General features: G+C 44.9%; 1 protein-coding gene across 1 annotated transcript in view; it reads left to right on the top strand.

Moving 5' to 3' along the window:
- LOC138983118 (transcription factor collier-like) overlaps nt 1–12500 on the top strand; it is a 57696-nt gene that overhangs the window by 30015 nt on the left and 15181 nt on the right. The window contains exons 7-9 of the mRNA XM_070356526.1: nt 6569–6650; nt 7705–7825; nt 11350–11502. Coding sequence (XP_070212627.1) covers nt 6569–6650; nt 7705–7825; nt 11350–11502 — 356 coding nt within the window. The remainder of the gene's footprint in view (nt 1–6568; nt 6651–7704; nt 7826–11349; nt 11503–12500) is intronic.

The following is a 12500-nucleotide window of genomic DNA, read 5'->3' as shown; positions in this document are numbered from 1 at the left end:
TCCATTCCAACGCATGCACCTCGCTTCGGACCTCCTGCTTGGCTGCATCCATCCCCAACCTCGCAGGCTCCATTTCACACTTTCAAAGGGCAGCTAGGTGAGTTATCTCGCTTGTACCTGTCAACGGCAATTGATGCTGGCGCTAATTAACCCAACCCACCTCCCTGAAATGAAGAGCTTTCTCAGAACAAGAGGAAGAGACAACGCGGCGGATTGGTTGGTAAGCCCAGCAGAGTTGTGAGGTCAGTTGTAGCTGGCGCTAATTGACCTACCTTCTTGAAATGAAGAGCTCAGAACACGCCGGGGAGGGGGGCTAAACGAAGGTAGAGCTGTCAAAGAAGGAGGGAGAGGTGCTGTGTGCAAAGACCTCCATTCCAACCACAGAGATATAGAATATTCTATATCTCTGTGATTCCAACAGGTATCCCCATGATGAAAGTACCGTGGGCTGCCTGTAAAGGATGGGGGGGGGGGGGTGCAGGGGGGGGGCAGGGGGGGGGTGTAGGGGTGGGGTGCAGGAGGGGGGGGGGGGGTTGGCGGGAGGATGTCCGACCCAAACAGATCGACAGGGGGTCGGTGTAATTTGTCAACACCGCTGCCAAACTTTGCTCGTTATCACGCCGCGCTACGACCGCTTGATTCCGCAGGCCAACTGTGACGGTTGTGGTCAGGTTGTGGTCAGCAGCTGGACATAGCCATCTTCAGCTTTATCACCCGCAGCCCCTGTGGTCACTTTAAAGGGCGGGGGCTATCAAACCCCCACACCCCCGGGACTCGACTGCCTTTTCTGCTCCTCCCAGGGGCCAGGCAAGGGAAGGGGGGTGATGGTGAAGTAGGGAGGGAGCTCTAATTTGGTGCTGGAACAATTTCCTGTAGGTGATATGGTGACGCCGGCTGTAAGCTTATGTGTCCTGTTGTTTGCTTCTTCTTAGGTTCTTAATAGTTCTTAGACCACGATTTAAGATAACAGCATGGCTGCAGTGTGAGTTCTTGACCTAAAGGCCATAGAGCAAACAATACCAGCGGATGTTGGCCTTTATTTAGGGCGTATATATTTATTTTTAGCTTACGAAGCTGATTGTTACGGGCTCGTTCAGCTCAAGTTAAACAATTATTGGCGTTACATGCACCCATTCTCTTCTCATTCTCATTCATCTTTTCCCTTGACATAACAGGCTTACAAGACCAAGTAGCTCTCATGACCTCATTTTCAAACGAGATTGGCGTCAGTGAGTTGTAGTGGCACGTGCACCAGTTTGAAATGACAGCCCTGTGCTCGCGCTTAGTCAAAACTTGGTCATCAACAGGTCCCTCGACTCTCATGAACACCAATTAAAACTGGCGGTGTTAAGTCCGCCTTATCTCTGCGCCATGCTTTCCGATCACTCAAAGGCTTCGTCACCCTACAAGTTTATGGTGTAACAGGAGGGACTTACTACTATGTTTACAGGTTTTCCGTCTTTGTGAGTTATTGGCTGCGATTCGCTACGGCTTTTACCATTTATGGGTGTCTTTTTGGAAGCCAGATTTGATACTTTATTTGCAAGCTTTCTCTCTTTGTGAGTTATTGGCTGCGATTCACTTTGGCTTTTAACATTTGTGGGTGTCTTTTTGGAAGACACGTTGAAATACTTTGTTTGCTGTATGTTTTTCACTCTGCGAAATATTGGCCGCGATTTGCCACGGCTTTTAAATCTAAGGGTTTCTTGTGGGAGGACAGTGTGTAATGCCTCTATAATGGCCTTGCCGTGAGGGTTTAAAACTTAATTTGACAAGACAGATTGTGCGGGTTGTTGCACTTAAGCTGGTTTTTTGGTCACATTTTCAAGACACTGCACGGCGCGTTTTCAAGACAGGCGATACTGTACTTACACCCCCGTTCTTTAGTAAAAGCTAATGACGAGCATGTATGCATTGTATAACAAAAGTGAGGGACAGAAAAATCCTGGTGCAGTTATGTTCGCACCAGCGTAGTAGGTGTATGGTGAAAGGCGGTGATGCTACCAGCGATGATGGGGAGAGTGAAAAACACTAATGACACAGGGTGAGAGAAACAGAGAGAGAGAGAGAGAGAGAGAGAGAGAGAGAGAGAGAGAGAGAGAGAGAGAGAGAGAGAGAGAGAGAGAGAGAGAGAGAGAGAGAGAGAGAGAGAGAGAGAGAGAGAGAGAGAGAGAGAGAGAGAGAGAGAGAGGGATAGAAACAAACTGTTAAAAAGAACAAAAGCCCGCAGAAAGTGATTCCGGCTGAATGGTTGAAGCGATGGCACTTTATCCTGTCACGGTGCCAGACTCTGCTATTGACAACCAGTCACATTACCTTAATGAATTATTGAACGGTGCCGGCAGTGCGCTTTCTCAATCAGACCTTTCAAAGATGCTTAAATGGCCTTTCGCGTAAACTTCAAACGTAGGACTGGAAACGTTTTGATGTGGTCGGTTGAGCTAGCGGTCTTTTTCAGTTGTCTGTCTGTTCGTACAAATTCAAATTACCTTCAGTATGTCTGATGTATGTAAGAGTTTCCGTGATTGTTTGTTGCTGAAACGACGAATTCAGTCTGTTTTGTCAGGTTTGTTATTCTTTGAATCTGCTTGCTCTCTTGTGAATGTACCACATTGAATGTGTGTGTGTGTTAGTGTGAGGGGGTGGCGATACGCAACTTTTTTTTAGAGGGGGGGGGGGGGGGTTGGAGGGGTGGTACACAACAAAGTTATACAAACTAGCTAAACAGAATTTTAAAAAACTAGAAAACACTGTGCGTGATGTAATGAACATGTCTGCAAAGTTGAATATTGGACGGCGCACGAAGAAAAGCTTTTGCTGAGACACCCAGAAGTCTGACGATAACCTAATCAGAAAGTCTGATGACGTCGTTTGTGTCTCTTTGAGACAGAATGACGCTGCATAGACATACAGTTCTCTTCTATTTATTCTGTCTAATATGCCAGTGTCAGCTTCAGTGCGGCTCGTCCCTAAAGCAAAGGTTCCAAGAGCCAGTGTAACCAACCTGTTTAGCCTACTTTTTTCTCTACCCCATTAACAAACGAGTAATTAAGGCTCGATTTCCCCCATTACTTATTGTTCGCATGTCCCTGTTTCCGCGCCTTTGAAATCTACTGCGCACAAGTCCCTCAGGTAGGCCCTATTCACTGTGGTGCCGTCGGTGGACAGAGAACTAATCATTGTTGCTAAAGTCTGTCTCTGTCTCTGTCTCTTACTCTCTTGTCTCTGTCTGTCTGTCTGTCTGTCTGTCTGTCTGTCACTCACTCTCTTTCTCTGTCTCTGTCTGTCTCTCTCTCTGTCTCTGTCTGTCTGTCTGTCTATCTCTGTCTCTGTCTGTCTCTGTCTCTCTCTGTCTCTCTCTGTCTCTCTCTGTCTCTGTCTCTCTCTGTCTCTGTCTCTCTCTCTCTCTTTTTCTCTCTCTCTCTCTTTCTCTCTCTCTCTCTCTCTCTCTTAAACAACTCAGACACAGACAACTGGACAGACAGAAAGTCAGCAAGCATATGCACACAGACTGAGAAACACATATAGAAGCGTAGACGAGAGAGTGAACAAGTCGCGTAAGGGGAAAATACAACATTTAGTCAAGTAGCTGTCGAACTCACAGAATGAAACTGAACGCAATGCCATTTTTCAGCAAGACCATATACTCGTAGCATCGTCAGTCCACCGCTCATGGCAAAGGCAGTGAAATTGACAAGAAGAGCGGGGTAGTAGTTGCGCTAAGAAGGATAGCACGCTTTTCTGTACCTCTCTTTGTTTTAACTTTCTGAGCGTGTTTTTAATCCAAACATATCATATCTATATGTTTTTGGAATCAGGAACCGACAAGAAATAAGATGAAAGTGTTTTTAAATTGATTTCGACAATTTAATTTTGATAATAATTTGTATATATTTAATTTTCAGAGCTTGTTTTTAATCCAAATATAACATATTTATATGTTTTTGGAATCAGAAAATGATGGAGAATAAGATGAACGTAAATTTGGATCGTTTTATAAATTTTTATTTTTTTTTACAATTTTCAGATTTTTAATGACCAAAGTCATTAATTAATTTTTAAGCCACCAAGCTGAAATGCAATACCGAAGTCCGGGCTTCGTCGAAGATTGCTTGACCAAAATTTCAATCAATTTGGTTGAAAAATGAGAGCGTGACAGTGCCGCCTCAACTTTCACGAAAAGCCGGATATGACGTCATCAAAGACATTTATCAAAAAAAAGAAAAAAACGTTCGGGGATTTCATATCCAGGAACTCTCATGTCAAATTTCATAAAGATCGGTCCAGTAGTTTAGTCTGAATCGCTCTACACACACACACACACACACAGACACACACACGCACATACACCACGACCCTCGTCTCGATTCCCCCCTCGATGTTAAAACATTTAGTCATAATTTGACTAAATGTAAAAAGAGGGAGAGCGATAGACAGAGAAAGAGAGAAACAGAGACATAGAGACGGGAAGAGAGAGGGGTGGGGTTTGTTTGTTTGTTTGTTTGCTTAACGCCCAGCCGACCACGAAGGGCCATATCAGGGCGGTAGAGGGGTGGGGGTGTTAACAAGTAAACAGCAAAACTTTTTCAGACTGATACTGACTGACCATGGACTCTCTCTCTCTCTCTCTCTCCACTCTCTTTCTCTGTATCTGTCTCTGTCTCTGTCTCTCTCTTTGTCTCTCTCTCTCTGTCTCTGTCTGTCTGTCTGTCTGTCTCTGCCAGTCTCTCTCTTTCTCCTCCCCCCTTTCTCTCCCTCTCTCTCTCTCTGGCCCCTGTCAAGCGTGGCTGCTTGCAAATGGTCGCAAGGTCAGCCTAATGTGCTGTCTATCCGCTCCGCCCGTGCTTCTGCGACGCCATGAAAAATTCAGGCGCTATCTGGTCAATTATTCATCACAATTCATATGCCGACCTGGGCAGAGCTTTTAGCAGCCTAGCCCTGTCTGCCACACCGCCATCACCACCCTCACCACCTATTTCTACCCCCCTTCCCCATCCCATTCCTGTCCTTGCCTTATTCCTTCCCGATTATCCTGAAAACGTGAACCTTGGGGTCTGAAAAGTCTAGTTCTAACAGATAGATTTCTGACAATCTTCTTCTCCTCCTCCTTCTTTTCGTGCGTTCGTTTAGTTGTTTCAAGCTTGAACTATACTGACTGTGTGTTTTGGGCGGGGATGTAGCTCAGTCGGTGGCGTGCTGGATTTGTATCCAGTTGGCCGCTGTCAGCGTGAGTTCGTCCCCACGTTCGGCGAGAGATTTATTTCTCAGAGTCAACTTTGTGTGCAGACTCTCCTCGGTGTCCGAACACCCCCCGTGTGTACACGCAAGCACAAGACCAAGTGCGCACGAAAAAGATCCTGTAATCCATGTCAGAGTTCGGTGGGTTATAGAAACACGAAAATACCCAGCATGCTTCCTCCGAAAGCGGCGTATGGCGGGGTAAAAACGGTCATACTGACACGTAAAAGCCGTGGGAGTTTCAGCCCATGAACGAACAAACAAACAAACTGTGTGTTTTGATTTGTTCATCTTCGCATTGAGACTTTGTATTCGTTGTGTATGTTGTTTGTTCACTCACCACAGGTCAAAGTTGTTGTACTTGTTTTTACACCCCCGGTATAGTTACACCCCCGGTATAGGGGTGTGTATAGGATTCGGTCGATGTGTTTGTTTGTGTGTTTGTGTTCGCATATAGATCTCAAGAATGAACGGACCGATCGTCACCAAACTTGGTGAACAGGTTCTATACATTCCTGAGACGGTCCTTACAAAAATTGGGACCAGTCAAACACACGGTTAGGGAGTTATTGGTGGATTAAGATTCTACAAGGACTTATAGAGGGACATATTAATGGTCAAAGGGAAATAACCTTCTCAGTTGGTGGCAGTGAGAATGGTAAGGACGGGGTTGTTTTTCCTACCTCGGAGGAATTTCTTGTTGTAATGCATTTTATTGAACGTTCTTTTCATTAACCTATATCCTGTACTATTTGAGTTGTGGGAAATAGTGAGTTTTAAGTTCACGTCAAATGGCACAATATGCATGAGGTTTACACCATTGCGATCTGAAAAGTTGTCCTTTTCATCGTCTAATCGCCTGTACATCCAGGCCTTTTGTTATAAAGGTCTTGAAGAGTTGCAATGTTAGGTCTCGATAGCTGAGTAGAATATCCTGTCAATTACTTCTTGTGATTATGTTTTTGTTTGTGAAAAAGAGTATGGGGACCGCGTTTCCCTATAAGAACCAATAAACTGCCCAAAATGATAAAAATAGGACAGGAAATACAGGCAGACATGCAAACAAGCAGACAGACAGGCAAACAGGTAGGGAGGCAGACAGATAGGAGAAATGTTAACTTGACCTTGCAACTTGCACATTAATGTTTTACTAGGTTAAGGCGACCTTGCAGCATCGAATCTGCAAAAAATGTGTGTCTGCATGTTTGTTCGTTTGCAGCATTAATCCGACACATGCAAACCCAACAACTCGCATCTAGCAAGTGTTTCGTTTTCACATCTCTTCTCTTGATGGCTTTTGTCTCATGGCTTGTCATTTTGTCTGTTGCAGGTTTTTCTTGAAGTTCTTCATGAAGTGCAACCAGAACTGTCTCAAAAATGCGGGCAACCCAAGAGACATGCGAAGATTTCAGGTTGGTTGTGAATGTTGTTTGGCGCGCTATGTTTTGTGGTTGATTTGTTTGTCTGTCATTTATCACATGAAAAGCGAGTAATATTATTTGCACAGACACACACATTGTCACACACGCAAGTAGGGACAAACACACACACACACACACACACACACACACATACACACACACACACACACACACACACTCTCATACACACACACACACACACACTCACATACACACACACACACACACACACACACACACACTCGCATACACACACACACACGCACACACGCACACACACACACACACACACACGCCAGCATGACTACCCCTATTCAACACCAGTTGCAACCTGCGTTTTGGCAGTAAAAGCGAAGTGACCTTGACACACGGAGACACGTCACTGCTCGTGCGTCCATGTGACCACCACGTCGCCAGCGATGAAAAGTGGACATTATTGTAGTGGCTAATGGAATTAAGGACGTTGGTGGTCACTCAATAAACCCCACCGGTCACAGTGTGTCCTATGACCACCCACCTCCGCTCAAGCACTAATGCCATCCTCCTCCTCCTCCACCCCCTCCCCCACCCTCACCTATACTCTATATTACGCTCTAGCTGTATAATACCTTATTCTCAGTTAGGATTGTTGAATGAACAATTCTGTTATATATTTATTTTCATCTGTATGTATTTATTAGTGTGCCATTGTTACTCCATTCATGCGGCTTTCAAAAGAGCCAAGCACACAGTCTTTAATTCACAGCATATTACATGTATCAACAAAATCACGATACTAGCCAGAGCTCTCTCTCTCTCTTTCTTTCTCCATCTCTGTATCTGTCTCTGTCTCTCTCCTCTCTTATGTCTCTCTTTGTCTCTCTCTACCCCCCCCCCCCCCCTCTGTCACTCTCTCAACCTATCTCTCTTTGTCTGTCTCCGTCTGTCTGTCTGTCTGTCTCTCTTTGTCTCTCTCCCCCCCCCCCTCCCTTAACCCGTACTTCCTTATCTGTATATCTATTTTGCCAGCCATCCGAAGTTACATTACATGTATATTTGTTTGCAGGTGGCGATATCGACGTCCAAAGTGGTGGACGGTCCATTGCTGGCACTGTCGGATAACATGTTCGTTCACAACAACTCCAAACATGGCCGTCGCGCCAGGCGGTTGGACCCTACAGAAGGAGGTAGATATCTCGTGTGTGAGTGTGTTTGTGTGTATATGTGTATGTTTGTGTTTGTTTGTTTGCGCGCGCGCGCGCGCGCGCGCGTGTGTGTGTGTGTGTGTGTGTGTGTGTGTGTGTGTGTGGGGGGTGGGGTGGGAGTGTGTATGGGTGTGTGTTTGAGACAGAGGTAATTTCTAACAAGATAGTCTGTGACTAGTGTTTATCTTCTTTGTGCATTCCCTATACGGAAAGAGCCAGGACTAATAATTCCTGTATCGGACCTCGTGATTGGCAGTCAGCGAACTGAGGGATAGATGCATTATAACCATTGCAGAGTTTACTTATATTTACTTCCGAAACGCCGGAGTTAAGAATACGAAACAGGCGGGAATCCGAAAAAAGTCCATACCAATGAGAACTCAGTAATGAGTCTCTACCAATGAAAACACAATAATCATTCCATACCAAAGGAAAACAGTAATACATGTTATTCCATACAAAGAAAAAAACCACTAATAATTCCATACCGATGAAAACACAATACTAATTCCTCACCAGAGGAATAACAGTAATAATCCCATACCAATACAAACACAATAATATTTCCACACCAGAGGAATAACAGTAATGATTCCATACCAAACTGTAAACGAGTCGAGCGCTACAGCCACACGAAAGCCGTGATGACCTGGTAATGATGGCATATTGCACGTGACATCCGTGAAGGATGGCATGAAGAATGAAGGATGACAGCGACACACAACTCCACCCGTCGCTATCTTCTCCCCCCTAAAACCCCCGGCGTCGCCTCGGCTCATCGTCTCTCTCATCTTGGGCTGCAAATCGAGCTCCCAAATCTCCACTCCATCCCCTCCCCTTTCCCCTCTTCACAATATTCTCGCAGCCTGCTAGATGACAATAACTCAATCCTGCATGAATAATTCACAGTTTTCATCATTTACCGGGCCAGAAATCAATCTGGGATAGCGCCCAAACTCAATTTTTGACAATATTATGCAGAAAGACGAGGCGGGGAGGCCAGTGATACGGCAACTGATTAGGTGACCAGTGTTGATAAATGGGTGGACTATCAGAGCAAAAAGACTGGGGGGGGGGGGGGGGGGGGAGGGGTGCAAGGTTTCACCCCTCCATCATCATCATCCTTCTTCTCTTCCTCTGGGTCCACACCAGCTCTGTGCAATGTGCGTTATGATGACGTTGTAACATTTTGTGACGTCTAATGGTGACGTTTGTTGTGGGTCGGCAGTATCTTTTTTTCTTTTTTTTTAACAACAACAAATCCAATTTAAACATTTAGATTCGACAGCAATGGCAATGGTAAACCAAAAGCAACCAGGGGTTTAGAGTTCATCTTTTTGAATTCACTGTTTGGCTTGTGTTCGAAAATACAGCTCCGTTTATTTCCGTTAATAAAAACGAATTTAGAAGGAGAAGAAGACAATTAAACGCGGCCTGCGGTTTATTCAAAATTCTGCAGTCAGCTCAATTCACAACTCTGTGATTGTTAAATACGAAAAGGTTTCGAACCTTTAGCCTTCATTGTTACGAAAACGGTGTAAGATGTCACACAAACGGCGCCAGAAAGAATGGATAATAATGATTAAGCAAATCAAGAAACGGAGTAAAAACAATAAAAAACTTAAACTTAAAAAGCCACACAAAGACATTAAAAAATAAACCCAACCCGTCTCGGTTGCGCACACCCACACAAACCCACTCACCCACACAAACCCACTCACCCACACAATCACAAGACCAAGTAAACACAAAAAACACCTATCTTGGTGGTGACAATGAGAGGAAAATGATTGAAGGTGTTGCCAATAAAGTACTTGTTCCGCGCGTGAATTAAGGCCCAATTGCGTGCAATCATTAGCCCCCCGCGCACACGCTCCCGTTGAGCGAGAAAACAAAGGGAGGTGAACAATGGGCCTGGTTTCATGTTCCGGCATTAAAGACAAGAGAAGAGAGAGACGGGCCATGAATTAAAAGCTCCCGATGTCGTCTCGGACGTCCTTGCTGCCAGACATCTGTCCCTGTATTTGCCCACAGCGTAGTGCTTGCTTGCTGCTGCTGCTGCTAGCTGCTAGCATGCGGTACGCGGGTAGTTCTAGATGTATGGGAAGCCGAAAGTGTCAAAACATGACCCTGTATTTGCCCAAAGTGCTAGCTTGTTTCTGCTGCCGTTTCTGTTGCTGCTAGCTGCTAAAGCATGCGGTACGCGGGTCGTTTTGGATGTATAGGAAACTGAAAGTGTCAGAATATGTCCCTTTCTTTGTAACACAGCATAGTGCTTGCATGTTTGCTTCTCAGTGCTGCTGCTGCTGCTAGCTGCTAGCATGCGGTACGCGGGTCGTTTCGATATATGGGAAGCCGAAAGTGTCAAAATATGTCCCTTTCTTTTAACATTCAGTCAATCTAAAACACAGTATACAACACTAACAGCGGAACCATCAAAGTGTGAAATACTAGCCCCCAACCCACTTTCTAGCACTAAGAGCGTATCTTTAGAAGAACAAAACCCCTATTCTATCTTATAAACACTGCAGTACATGTATTTTGTATAACAACAACATACCCCCCCCCCCTCCCGCCCCAACCACGAAAAACACAATATAAAAAATATTACGTCAAAAAACATTCTTCGACAGTAATGAAACCGCACCCTTTTATCATTATGCACTGTCAAAATATTTGTTTGCCGATAGCTGAGCGCACAGAGTGCATTAATAGAGAAAGTTCGATCGGATATATGCACAGAGCATGGTGCCAGAAAAATGAGAAATGTATGCGTCTGTGTTCACAAAACCTGGCTTTTAGGATAACACAAACACAGCATGTTTTGCTGTGATTTACTTTTTGTTTAATGTTTTTAGAGGATCGTAGTATGAATCGCAATGTGCACCAGTGTCCCAGCCACACTATGCGACGGTGTTAGTGTGAGGGTAAGGGGATGGAGGGGGGGGGGGGGGGGGGCGTGTGAATGTTTTAGACGGAAGAGATGAATTATTGTTGTTGTGCATGTTTTTGGATAGACGTTTTCAGTATCATGTGGTGATAATATTCAAAGTGTTTGTTGAGTGTGTTAGTGTCCTCGTGGCCAAAACAATCAGAATACGTGTTAGGTGGTTTGATTTCAATATAGCTAGTGTGTGTGTGTGTGTGTGTGTGTGTGTGTGTGTGTGTGTGTGTGTGTGTGTGTGTGTGTGTGTGTGTGTGTGTGTGTGTGTGTGTGTGAGCTGTGTGTGTGTGTGTGCGCGTGTGTGTGTGTGTGTGTGTGTGTGTGTGTGTGTGTGTGTGTATAAATACTGTGGCAATAGAAATGGCTATGACATGTATAAGCAGAGCGTGTACTTGGTGCACTGATATCATTGTGGCAATAATGACTGAAGTGTGTGTTGTTTTCTTTTTCACCACTCTTGAGCGGTTACTTACTGTTATTTGTTCTTTTCAAAATGTGGTTATACAATTATGTGTGACTATAATAATCAGAGTATGTCTTGCGTGTGTTGGTATCACTGCAGCCACGCCGATCATCAAGGCGATATGTCCGAGCGAGGGATGGACAACTGGGGGCACTACGGTCATCATTATCGGGGACAACTTCTTCGATGGTCTGCAGGTCGTCTTCGGGACTATGCTGGTCTGGAGCGAGGTGAGTGTTGTCATGGTTACGGGTGATATTAGGGTGGCTTGTGTGCTTTTATTGTTTACTTTGTTTATTTCTTTGTTTATATTATTCTGTCTGTCTTTTTTTCCTGTTATTCCTATTTTTGTCTGTCAGCCCCACCCCCACCCCCCCTCCCCCTAAATCCCAATTTTCTGTCTGTCTGTCGGTCTGTCTGTCTCTCTCTCTCTTTCTCTGTCTCTCTCTGTCTCTCTCTGTCTCTGTCTGTGTGTGTGTGTGTGTCTCTCTCTCTCTCTCTCTCTCTCTCTCTCTCTCTCTCTCTCTTCTCCCTCTCATCCTCTTTCTCCCTACCTCTTCTCCTCCTTATCATTCTCTGTCTATCTCCCCCAATCCTTCTCTCTCTTTCTGAATCTCTGTTCCTGTCCATTACCCCCCCCCCCCCTCCCCCCTTCATGAGTGTTGTAATTGCGGCACTGCTTTTAATTTCCTTATTCAGTCCTAATAGTTTCTAAGTATGAGTCGGTGGGAAAAACAAAGAAAAGAAAAACTCAAACAGTGTAACCGGCTTGCATTAAAAGTTCAAAGCTGAAGAAAGACATGTATGTCACGGTGTTAATTTATCAGAGCTCATACATTTCACTTAAGAGTTTATTACCAAGCTGGAAAGACAGCCAGATCTATGCGTCACGTTGCCTCTGGGTTTGAGTATCCGCTTTTACTGGCATTTTACAACCATTGTGCAATTCTTGTGTGGTGTAGATAAAATACCGGATCGTATTAACTCCGTTCCCAGAAGGACACTCGCGCGGCCAGCGATCAGGAATTTTACGGTTTTGGCGCCACTGGCCCACTATACGCAGAGCTATCAGTCTTCGTCGGCGTCGAAAATGAAATTCCGTTCTATGGTGTCCCATTCTTGCCAGAACTTACGGCGACGTGTTCGTCGTCGGTGGAGTGCGAATGTCGCGCTGTTTGAGAGAACGTTAGGAATAGATCCATTCGTTTATTTCTACAGCAGTTTATGTATTTTTCAAACTCTTCAAATTT

This window comes from Littorina saxatilis, linkage group LG12 (genome assembly GCF_037325665.1).
Source record: "Littorina saxatilis isolate snail1 linkage group LG12, US_GU_Lsax_2.0, whole genome shotgun sequence".
NCBI lineage: Eukaryota > Metazoa > Mollusca > Gastropoda > Littorinimorpha > Littorinidae > Littorina > Littorina saxatilis.
The sequence above is the reverse complement of the archived record's forward strand: the minus strand, read 5'-3'. Positions and strand labels throughout refer to the sequence as shown.